The sequence below is a fragment of the Limulus polyphemus genome, unplaced genomic scaffold, assembly GCF_000517525.1.
Source record: "Limulus polyphemus unplaced genomic scaffold, Limulus_polyphemus-2.1.2 Scaffold997, whole genome shotgun sequence".
NCBI classification, from domain to species: domain Eukaryota; kingdom Metazoa; phylum Arthropoda; class Merostomata; order Xiphosura; family Limulidae; genus Limulus; species Limulus polyphemus.
The window spans coordinates 325,992-338,876 of NW_013666607.1; the positions used below are offsets into that span (position 1 = coordinate 325,992).

The 12,885-nt window shown below is 33.9% G+C and overlaps 1 protein-coding gene across 1 annotated transcript in view; it reads right to left on the bottom strand.

Annotated features, from left to right (window-relative positions):
• The window catches only part of LOC106461611 (serine protease 44-like), a 31,961-nt gene that overhangs the window by 14,803 nt on the left and 4,273 nt on the right, over positions 1–12,885 (bottom strand). The window contains exons 2-3 of the mRNA XM_013921451.2: positions 8,549–8,650; positions 1,144–1,373 (exon numbers count right to left, since the gene is read on the bottom strand). Coding sequence (XP_013776905.1) covers positions 1,144–1,373; positions 8,549–8,639 — 321 coding nt within the window. The 5' untranslated portion in view covers positions 8,640–8,650. The remainder of the gene's footprint in view (positions 1–1,143; positions 1,374–8,548; positions 8,651–12,885) is intronic.

Consider the following 12,885-nt stretch of genomic DNA (forward strand, 5'->3'; position numbering starts at 1 on the left):
TTGGTATTTTTACAGTAGGATAGCACATACCTACTACATCTTCTTGGTATTTTTACAGTAGGATAGCACAAACTTACTACATCTTCTTGGTATTTTTACAGTAGGATAGCACAAACCTACTACATCTTCTTGGTATTTTTACAGCAGGATACCACAAACTTACTATATCTTCTTGGTATTTTTACAGCAGGATACCACAAACTTACTACATCTTCTTGGTATTTTTACAGCAGGATACCACATACTACATCTTTTTGATATTTTTACAGCAGGATACTACATACGTAATACATATTCTTGGTATGTTTAAAGTAGAATACCACGAGCTTACTACATCTTTGTATTTTTATAGTAGGATACCGCAAGCAACGTCTTCTTGATATTTTTACAGTAGGATATCACAAACTCACACTATGTTATTGCTATTTTTACAGCAGGATACCACAAACCTGGAACATGTTGATATTTTTACGTCACGATACCAGAAATTTGCTACAGGTTTTGATACTTTTACAGCAGGATTGCGTAGATTTTCTGTATATTCTTTATTAAGCCCCTAGCAGCATAATATCAAACTTCTTTGACGATGTGTCGAAGTTGCACTAGCAACAAACTTACGTCATACTTCTTTTAGGTTAAATTACAACAGAATGATGTAAACTCCACTGATTTGGTTTCAGATACATTCTAGGATGGACTTCAGAAGCAACTTTATATTTAACTACATTTCAACTCTCTGTCAATAACAACTATCCTTGAATTTGTGCATCTGTTTCTAATCTACGAAGATGTAAACCAACTAACCTAACCCTAACATTGAGCATCAAAGAGGAAAATAATATAGATCATGTCAAAGTAATTACCTTCATCCAAATTAAAGTTTAGATACAGAAAATGAAATTGAAACTACTTTACAGAAAGGTACGTTACTTCTGAGACAAGATAGTCCTGTTTCAGTGCCAGTACAATAGTGTAATATGTGTAATGATAAACAGTGAAAAATATAATACAGCGTATCCACGAGTCTTGATATCTAATACTTGTATATGAAAAGAAATATATAAATAAACACACACAAAAGATCAAATCTTTTTTTCGTGAATAATATGCCATAAGGGTATTAACAAAGGTCGAATCACTCACGTGCCAAGACCACTCCCCAGGCTCCGCTAAACCTTCTCTATTACTATCGACGCCTTTCTCGCCACAGGTGACAACCTTATTGGGCCGAGGGAGGATCCCCACATTTTCAGCATCGGGATCGATGAAACAGCAGACCTTGTTGCTGAAGCTGCAGTAAGAATACGGATTTCCACCTGCCCCTACACACTGCCAATACTCCATGCAGTCACACTGATATGTGGTGGTTGACACTAAGAGAAATAAAATTAGTTCAATGAACAGTTTCGAAAGTTACACGTCAATAATTATCTTGTGAAATTGACATATACCGTACTAATTTCCAGATTAAAAAAATTAATACGTCCAGGGTTAAAGATGAGGGATGGAATTCCTCGAAACTTATATAAATTAGTGACAAGTGACGAATCGAAAGAAAAATAATTGTTCTTCATATATATTTTTTTATTATTTTACACCACTTGTTCGCAGAATAATACAGAAGGGAAAAGGAGGGAAAGGTCTCGTCGTCACTGGATATATCATATATTAATGTGATTCATATATTATTATTTACTTTGACTCGTAAGTTCACAGAATTATTCACTTTATGTCGTGTCTCACGAGAATGAAACCCAATTTAATAGCAGAGTTGGAATAAGTTATGGAGAACCATTTTCTCTCTAGCTCCCCCCCCCCCTACCCACCCAGTGGCACAGCAGTATGTCTGTGGACTTACAACGCTAGAAACCGAGTTTCTATACCCGTAGTGGGCAGAGCACCGTTAGTTTTGTGCTTAACTACAAACAAACAAACTCTCTAGCTTTATAAATACGGGTGTAAATATAGTGAGTATTATAATGTTGGATGAGTGGGCTCGATAACGTTAATAAACTGTTTATCATAAAGTTAGTCTAGATCCAATGGTGGTCCAGCAGCTCCCTTTAGGTGAATGTGGTTCTCCGACCAATGGTGGTCCAGCAGCTCACTTTAGGTGAATGTGGTTCTCCGACCAATGGTGGTCCAGCAGCTTCCTTTAGGTGAACCACGGAAAGATTTCGTATTTACGAAAAGAAAAATTTTGTATATTCTGAAGCAAACCTGACACTCGAGACCTTAATAATCCAGTCATATATACAGAAAAAATATGTAAAAATTAAATGGAAAAGTCTAAAATTCTGCATAATATGGATTGTTTACTCGTTAGTTTCTGCGTGTTGTAAAATCGTGAAGTAGACCCTTTGTTAGAGCTATCTTGGATCTAAACATTAAGTTCAGAGTTCAGAAGAAACCCACTATCAGAGTTTTAGATTCAGAGAACTGGAGAGTACCTAGAACTTGAAGACAAAGCAGGTCGTTTCCTGACGCCATTTGCTGCCACGAGATGGGGTTAATATTCTAATATTTTCTTTTTTTAAATTATAGACATTATGTGGCCCATCAACCACCTTCCCCTTCCTCCACCAAATTCAGAGGGTTTGCCACCAGAAAAGTTTGGGAACCACTTGACTGTAGAGGGTATTATTATGTTAATCTGGTGAGGATCATAAAGTCCGTCCGATCCGTGGTGGTTATTTCGGTTAAGTATCTTTCACGCGACTTGTTGCCGCAAGCTGTCCAGAAAAGCAGCGAATTAGGATCATAATGATAACCTAATAAGTGTTATAAAGCTAATCTAGTGAATATCATATCGATAATCTAGTGAGCAACATAACGTTAATTTAGTGAGTATCATAACGTTAATCTATTGAGCAACATAACGTTAATTTAGTGAGTATCATAACGTTAATCTAATGAATATTATAACTTTAATCTGTTCTTCATGGCTAACACCAGGGGCACAGTCCACCATTAAAGAATATTTCTTAATAAGCTTGATTTTAACTGTTTTAACGGTTTATCAAAAACAACAACATCTATATGAGCTCATTTCGGACATCATGATCCAATAATAAGGATTTGCTTCGTTGTTTATGAATCTACGAACCTGTTCGTTCATTACTCAATCAAACTTTACCATCAAATTCACTTAAGCTAAAAAAAATCATGTTTCTGGCATAATTGAAATGGGGCAAAAATAACGTCCCCACAGCCCGCGAAATTGCGTGGAAGCCAGAGGCAAAAGTAAGCCAGAATCGTAACTACAATTATATGAAAATATATGTAGAGGGTCCAATTACTTTTCCTGCGGGGGGCATCCTTTGCTGTTATCCCCTGAACTTAACCAATCATCAGTTCCCTGACCTCCTCTCTTTCAAATGCATAACTATTTTACTTACCTTATTAGATATGTCTGTTAAACGCTTTCGCTTAATTCTGATTAAAAGTTGAACTCTACAATCTACTGGAGACTCCATGGTTAACCAGAGTTCTAATTCTTCCCATTTCATAAGAAATTCCATATGTAAACTGGATTGCTTTTCAGGTTCTAGTTGGTTTATTTTTAATATAATGCTGTCCCCCATTCTGTTTGCCATTGTTAGCTTCCGTTAGTATAATACCCTTTCGTCAATTCATTGTAAGAAGTTATCAATGTATTAAGAAACGAACATTTAATAAGTGCACATTTGGTGCCCCATTCTGTCTGCAATTGTTAGAAGTTATCGATGTATTAGGAAACAAACATTTATTAAGTGCACATTTGTGTATCTTCGATGTTCTTCGATTGATTTAACTTTTTGTCTTTTCGCTGCACCAGACCTATATTTTCATAGCTATTCTCTCATTTTGTAAATCAATATCAATTTAGATTATTATTAATTAATTTTATAAGTAATTTCTTGGTTCGAGTTACTCGCTTAATTTTCTTTTTGGATTATTCGCGTTTATTTCCTTCTGACTGAATCACTTGTCAAATTGTTCAGTACACAGCTTTATTTATAACAGTTCTCCCAGCACGGAATGCTTGCGCGATCTTTCGAGCTGATTATCGAATGTGCTATCACTTGCCGGTTGTGTAATGCAATTGGCTAGAATCTGTAATATCAAGATATGCAATGACTGTTTGTTTCATACTTCTTTTCCCTAAAGCTACCCAAAGACTATCTGACATAACCTCCCCTAACTTTGAACTAAAAGACTAGATGGAAGGCAGCTATTTAAAAGGATTTACCGTCAACTCCTGGCCTTATACTTTTTGATCAAATAGTGGGATTTAACCATCACTATTGTAGAGCATCCACGGCCCAAAAGTTTGAAATGCATTTTTTTTTCAGCAACGGGACAAAACGATCAATCCTCGGAATGACTGTCCGGGGACGTTAACTGGACAACCATATCCTGGCTGCCTAAGGTAATAGCTATAGGGTTGTTGTGAGGCTGCGAGGAGTGTCAGGGGCTTTTGAACTTTTTTAAATGAAATAATCATCACATATCTTATGAAAGAACCTGGCAAGCTTTAAAATGTTAATTAGCATTACCGGTAATTACCTTTTGTTGTAATAAAACAATACAATGAATTAAACAATAGATTTACAAATGTATACTATATGCCCATTGGTATTGGCGGCTTGGAGGCGTTGACGATCGCCCTGTTAAATAACATGTAGTAGAAGAGAAGTTTCCTTTGATGTTTAGGGTATTATAACAAAAAATATGTTATGTAGTGTGGAGTCCCCTGGTGGGATAGTGGTAAGTTTACGGACTTACAACACTAAAATCTGGGACTCAATTCTCCGAGGTGGAAACAGCACTGTGGCTTTGCTAAAAGCAGACAAGCAGACAATGTCGTGTGGGTACGTGCTGCCATCTAGTGCATATTTTACTAGTTCGATCTGTATATATCAACTTTAAGATCACCGCACGACAATATTAAATTCATTGAAATACGTGTATGAAGTACACCTACTGTTTCTACCGGTCATGTGACTCCCAATAGCCAATCACTGCATTAGGAGAAAGCAGCCCTATCGGTCACACATCACTTAATCTTTATCAAATTATTAAAGTTAACGTGTAAGTCATCTTAAACAATGTAGGTATTTGAATTCGTATGTTTGTATTTAGGGGAAAGCTCATAAGGCTACCTGCTGCCGTTCCTAATTGTGAATAACTAACCAGAGGAATAACAGCCAATCAACAACATCCTACCACCCACAATCCACACAAAGGGATTGACTGTCACTCTTATAACAACCCCAAAACTTAAAGTTCAGGGAATATTTTTGAATGGATTCGAATCCGAAAAAGAATGTCAGTGGGATAAGTTATGATTACGTCAAGGTACACTTAAAAATAAAACTGGACAACACTTATCAAGGTACACTTAAAAATAAAACTGGGAATAATGGCTGGAGACGGCTTGAATGGGTAATGAAGAAAAATTTAATATAAGTTTTAACATAACAGCAAATGTACAACGTTTCGACAAGGTTTTGTCATTAGCCATTCAAGCCGTCTCCAAGCATTATTAGTCTCAAAGTGGGTTCCTCGTCATCGAAACTAAAACTTTGTAACTCTTGCCAGAGGTACACTTAAAACTCAAACTTGGTAACTCTTGTTTGATTCTATTTTTATCTTCGAAAGCTTAATTCTAACGGTGTTGGAAAAAGTAATTATAACAATGAAGAGTTAAATATAGTCCACATTTTCGTGTGGAAGAATTATAAAAAACTTTTATAGTAAAATCTCTCGCAGACAAAAATTATACTTTTTTTAACACCCGAGGTTGACAGAGAACTAGGCTCATATGTGGGTAAATATGTTATGAAATTGTAGAAATAAAACAACCATAATTATCTAAATGTACTATCATGCTGATGAATGCAGTACTTATGAGCCACAATTTATCAAAAAGCGACACCTATCGCCCACGTAAGTCATGCACAGCGCTCTCTATACGAAAACAATGAGATGAAATTCGGTCAGATTTGATAAATTTCCATTCTCTGTTTACTTCACGAAACAATCCTAAATTACATATAAAGTGATCTATGACTGCGTGTTAACCGATTTCTTTTGTTTCGTGATCTGTATGAATCGTGGGCGTTAGATGGGGTTCCAGGGTGTCATATCTAGCTGGTAAGCCCCGAGAATTAAGAATTTGTACCAAAAATCCTGCGTAACTGTGGATAATCTGGGCCACACTCATGCACCCGTGACATCACGATGCCATTATTTTCTCAAATTTGAACATTTATCTATAACATTCAGAGCACGAATCAAATGTAGTTAAGCACTATTTCTTCAAACAACTACGTTTACAAGGTGCAGTAACGAAGCTGTTGCTTATAGTATGTTGATTTCTATTTATATTATGTGTTTAAAGTATAAATAGTGTATTTGTGACAGTTTTTTACAAAGATTTATAGAAAACTCTGAGTAGTGGCGTAATAAATATAAGTGATTGGTGGTCACAAAAACATTGGCCAATATGATTAGTGGCCACAAAAGAATAGCTTATGTGATTGGTTGTCACGAAAACATTGGCCAATGTGATTAGTGGCCACAAAAGAATAGCTTATGTGATTGGTTGTCACGGAAACATTGTCCAATGTGATTACAATGGCCACAAAAGAGTAGCTTAATTGGTTTATAGTCGAACAATTTGTGGCTCGTTCCTCTGGCAACAGAATTATACCAGAAGTTTTATGAAAATAACGTTCAAAACCTATCAACTAAACCAATTCTCACGTAACCACTTTATGTAGCATTAATGATATTAAATTACTTTTCTGAATTATTCAGCAGACAACCTGTGTAAAATACCATAAATAAATATGATTTCCAATCCATCATTCGATTCAACACTTGTTACTGTGTTATTCCAGTTTCGGGGAATTTCACCCCTCATCAGAAACCCTGGACAAGGCTAGGCTTCATATTGCGGTGACGCGTATATGTACGGTGTTTTCAATTGTACGTTACTCACAACTGTTCGTTTGTTTTGTTGTTAAGCACAAAGTTACACAATGGGCTATCTGTGCTTTGCCCACCACGGGTATCGAAACCCAATTTTTAGCGTTATAAGCCTTCAGACTTACTGCTGAGCCACAGGGGTGCTTCATAACAGTGAACCTTTATATATATATATTTTATACAACCTTTCTAGTAGCTATTAAACCACTAGATACCGGTTTGGTACCTATTAAGCCACTAGATACCGGTTTGGTAACTGTTAAACCACTGATTACCATCTTGGTAACTGTTAAATCACTAATTACCAGTTTGGTAACTGTTAAATCACTAATTACCAGTTTGGTAACTGTTAAATGACTAATTACCATCTTGGTAACTATTAAATCACTAATTACCTTCTTGTTAACTGTTAAATCACTAATTACCAGTTTGGTAACTGTTAAATCACTAGTTACCAGTTTGGTAACTGTTAAATCACTAGTTACCAGTTTGGTAACTGTTAAACCACTGATTACCATCGTGGTAACTATTAAATCACTGATTACCATCGTGGTAACTATTAAATCACTAATTACCATCTTGGTAACTGTTAAATCACTAATTACCAGTTTGGTAACTTAAATCACTAGTTATCGGTTTGATAACTAAGTTACTAATTACCATCTTGGTAACTATTAAATCACTAATTACCTTCTTGGTAACTATTAAATCACTAATAACCAGTTTGGTAACTATTAAATCACTAATAACCAGTTTGGTAACTTAAATCACTAGTTATCGGTTTGATAACTAAGTTACTAATTACCTTCTTGGTAACTATTAAATCACTAATTACCAGTTTGGTAACTGTTAAATCACTAATAACCAGTTTGGTAACTATTAAATCACTAGTTATCGGTTTGGTAACTACTAAGTTATTAATTACCATCTTGGTAACTATTAAATCACTAATAACCAGTTTGGTAACTTAAATCACTAGTTATCGGTTTGGTAACTACTAAGTTACTAATTACCATCTTGGTAACTATTAAATCACTAATTACCTTCTTGGTAACTATTAAATCACTAATAACCAGTTTGGTAACTATTAAATCACTAATAACCAGTTTGGTAACTATTAAATCACTAATAACCAGTTTGGTAACTTAAATCACTAGTTATCGGTTTTATAACTAAGTTACTAATTACCTTCTTGGTAACTATTAAATCACTAATTACCAGTTTGGTAACTGTTAAATCACTAATTACCTTCTTGGTAACTATTAAATCACTAATAACCAGTTTGGTAACTTAAATCACTAGTTATCGGTTTGGTAACTACTAAGTTATTAATTACCATCTTGGTAACTATTAAATCACTAATAACCAGTTTGGTAACTATTAAATCACTAATAACCAGTTTGGTAACTGTTAAATCACTAATAACCAGTTTGGTAACTTAAATCACTAGTTATCGGTTTGGTAACTACTAAATTATTAATTACCATCTTGGTAACTATTAAATCACTAATTACCAGTTCATGAACTATCAAATCACTATTTAGTTACTAGTCTAATAACACAAAGAACTTACAGCGTGCTTCATTAGTTTGTTGACTGGACACCAGGGGTAGAAAGAGGTAGAATAAAGTGAGATAAACGCACGAACTCCATTTCATAGACATTACATATAATTCTGGAAAATATAAAACATCTTTATGGTTGGTTTATTAAAGATGCTGATTTTTAGTTGAATAAACTAATTTATAACATATGAAGAGTGGCAAGATCAATTATTTACGTTAAATTTAGTTACATTCACTTGTTGAAAACCCCCTTACAACTAGAATTAATATATAAAGTTCTGAATTTATATATATAGTTGTTCACTAGATTAGTACCGTATTTTTCGGAATATAAGACGCACCCTTATTTTAAAGACAAAGTTTTTAGGGAAAAAAAGCTACAGTCGCATTTGAAAGATTTTTATTGAACAAAAATTTAATTTGATACTTTAAAAAATAGTATATATTGTTCTAAACACAAAAGAGCTCAAAACATCAAAATAAGAAAATACCGTAAATCAAAAAAAGGTTTACTGTTATTTAGTTATGTTAAAAACCTACAAAACTTTATTGCTTTCACTGTAATTTATTTTTTATTATTTAGGGACCATTATAAGTAGTTATGTTTTTAAAATAAAAAACTACTATTGTTATAAATAACACATTCAACTGAACTAAACTATGCATGCCTATTTAAATATATTTACACATGGCTTGTGTATATCGTATATATACATATATGTTATTCATACCTTCGGTGTATAGGACGCAAGCAGATTTTGACATCAAGTTTTGGGGTAAAAAAGTGCATCTTATACACCGAAAAATACGGTAAGTACCTAAGAATACTGATGTTTACATGAAGTATTGGTAAATATGAACATTAAAATATTGAAATAAAATGAATTAAAGGTGAAAACGTGATTTAACGCCGGGTCAGAATCGTCATATACAACTTGAGCTATTTTGCGAGTTTTGCGAAAAACGTTAGGCCAACATATTTAACGACTGCTATTAACCTATTTTTCATCCTTAAATATTGTCAAGTTTTTGACCTGACCCATCTTTTCAGAACGCATTAATGCAATAAACTGACTGCACTGTTATCACAACTCGTGTCGTGGAAGCAGATGTAGGATAAACTATGTAACCTTGAACTTTGACCTAATTTCCATCAAGTCAGAGCAACTGATGCATAAAGAAGCCCGAAAAGTTCGGCCAAGAAAAAAGCTTGAAATTTGCTAAATTATCATTTCCGGAGTACGAATAACATAGTTAATGTTTACAAGATCAACGAACGGCGTTTCGGTTATTGACACAGTTTTGTGTGTTAAGTTGCAACATCATGGGAATACTGTGGGTGTTACAAAGGTTGGTGACCTTTGATGTTCGAATACTATCACTTTACCTGAGCTAAAGCGCTTTGAAAAAATCTGACCTTAAGTTTGAAAAATCGATTTTAAAACTATCAAATTAAAGGTGCAAAAAAAAAAAGAAGGAAAAAACTGAGAAAATAAATGACATAAAAAACAAAAAAAATATTATGCCGGCTTCAACTTGTACTGATATATCTTTTTTTACGTATCCTTCAATAGCCCTAATTTTGCTTTGTAGAGAAACATTTAATTTCCTAAACATGTGAAAATAACTGTAAAAACACTTGTTCACTTAGAAATTACAAGAAGGTTGTAATTTGATTGTTTACCACCATTTTCTCGATTATTGTAAAAACAAAAATTGGCTTCTTCTTTTTCTTTACAAATAAAACTATTTTATCTGTTGGAGAACTGTTAGGCTTAGCTATTTCTAGGTCGGCGACTTCTCGATACTATTCGAATTGATACAGACAAGAGCAAATAATTATATTAGTCAAAAATACAATAGCAATAAACAACCTTGACCAATGTGTAGTGATTTGGAATCATCCTATTTGAAAGGTTGGCCATTTAACCTATATCTCTGATAAACATGAAGTCAATAAATGCCTTTAAAACCAGTCGACCTACTGAATTCAGTGTAAACAACCGCTGGCGTTGTAACAGTAAATCTTTACTTACTGTCTTCCACAAAGTAATGGTTGTATATGTGTATGAACAGAACTCACTTAGCATATGTTATGATCCAACAGGTAAGCTAGGGCTTGCTCAGTAGGTATTTTTCTTTTTGTTTAGAATAACTGTTCTAGCTACTTATTGGAGAAATGTATTTCACACTTTAAATTCTTTTAGATATTGTTCTGTTGGATTCTTTCGTTGGAGAAATTATTTTTGATTATTTGGTAAAAATAATACAAAGTCCAGTCGACTTGACGAAAAAGAAAGAGTTTTATTCCTCAAATCACATATTATACTAGCTCAACGAACGATAAGCCTGAAACTCGAATAAAACTAAATAGTTAAATTTCTTTTAGTATATATGGTATATAAATGTATCTATATTTGGCTTGCTAACAGATTCGTAACTTAGTATCTACGTGACTAATTCACTGGCCAATCAACAGACTAACTAGCTCACTGATATTTTTAGATTATATTTTTTCCCCAAGTCCCGAAAAATTCGGGATGTCATGTGCTCTCACGTCACGTCAAATCCAAGCGCTAAGCCATACATTATCACAACGTCATTGCAAAATCCCCTTTAGCAAGCAATATGAAACATTTAGATTTAAAATATAGTTCCGGGTGCTGTCCTCTCCCTGGATTATGAAGTACTTTGAACAATCCTAATACCCAAATAAAACAATAATATATTAAACTTAAACTTGTATAGTTATTAATAAAGTCACTAAATACAGAAATTAACATTCATAAATAGACATTACAATCACTAAATAATTAATTAAAGATTTTAAGTAAATTACAGTCAAAATTCTTATTAGTAAAACAACATCTTCATTATTTTATTTATTTGCTCTAAATTGTCCAGTCACCAAGTTTTTAATGGATTTTTTTCAAGGCTTATGATACAACGATGGGATAACCTCTTTCTTGTCCTTTACTATCCCTTGCCATATTGTCAAATTCTCTTCAGGTAGATGATTGAGGTAATCTTCTAGTGGCTCTACCCTTAGTAGAAGTAGTCTCGACAGGAACCTTGAGTTCTTCAGCAGGTCGACTTCTGGTTTTCACTGAAGTTCCATCGCCAACTGGAAAATTTTCTTCAATGATGTATTTTGCTTTAAATTCGCACGTCCTCATCCACTATGGCATTTATTAATGGGTCAAATGTCATTGAATCCATCATTTCACGTTGAACATGAGGGTTAGGTAATTGGTCAAGGCTTTCAAGATCTTCTTATAAGGTCTCGTTCGTTCTTTTTATTTTGCTCCTAAACTTTGCTTTGAAAATTTCCTTCTTTTATGATACTCCATTTTTTTTAAATATGGTAATCACCAACACCTGGCAGTTGTTACAGCTCTCAGCTTTAATGTTGTTAAAGCTGGTCCTTTTAATTGAGATTAAAAATTTGTTTTTACTAGTCCAGAAATGTTTTCAAATTGACCTGATGTGCCTCCCATGGTAACTTTCCTCGTAGATTGTTTGTTTCTCAATTGGGCGGTGTTGTTGAATTGGCCAATTAAATTCTGGAACATGGTGACGTCGTGGTATAAATGGAATAGTCCAGGAAGGTTTTGCAGTTACATTTAGCACAGCAGTATTAGTGACAGATGCGGACCAGGTAGGTTCTCCTAGTCCATATTTAATAATATTCAGGCTGGAATTATTGGGCTAATGCAGAAAGGTGTGGTTGGTTTGATCTAGATGTTTTAACCCGGAGTTGAAATCCTTCCAGTGAGTTCTTTGATCTTAGTGTTATAATCCTTCTGTACTTCACCAGTCTTATTTTTATAATCCATCAGTACTTCTCTTTTTATTTCATATATGATTTTTTTTCTTCTTCAGTTTTATCATTACAGTGTCTGTGCACTTCATAGAAATCGTTTTGTACTACTTCAGTTTTGTTGTTATAATCCGTCTGCATATCTCCAATAGCTTCTTCAATATTAATTCTTCCTTAAATCTTAAATATTTTCTTTTAACTCCTCTTTTAAATTCTTGTCTCTTACTGCTTGATTTTCCTTTAATTTTCTATAGTTTTATTTTTGGTTTTCCTTCTCAAGCATGAGTCATAATCTTGAATTTGAAGTTCAGTCTAGTTTCTATTACATTTTCTCAAAATACTTCCACTCTCGACACCAGTGTTGTAACGATTTCTATTGTTGAGTGCATTTTTTTTCCATATATTGTTACGTCTCTGGTCGTTTGTTAATTTCCGGTATAAATTCTTCCCGAGGAACTTCAGTGATACAAGTCCTTTCTTAAATAAAACTAGTTTATTCTTTCTCAATACAACTTTTGCAATACA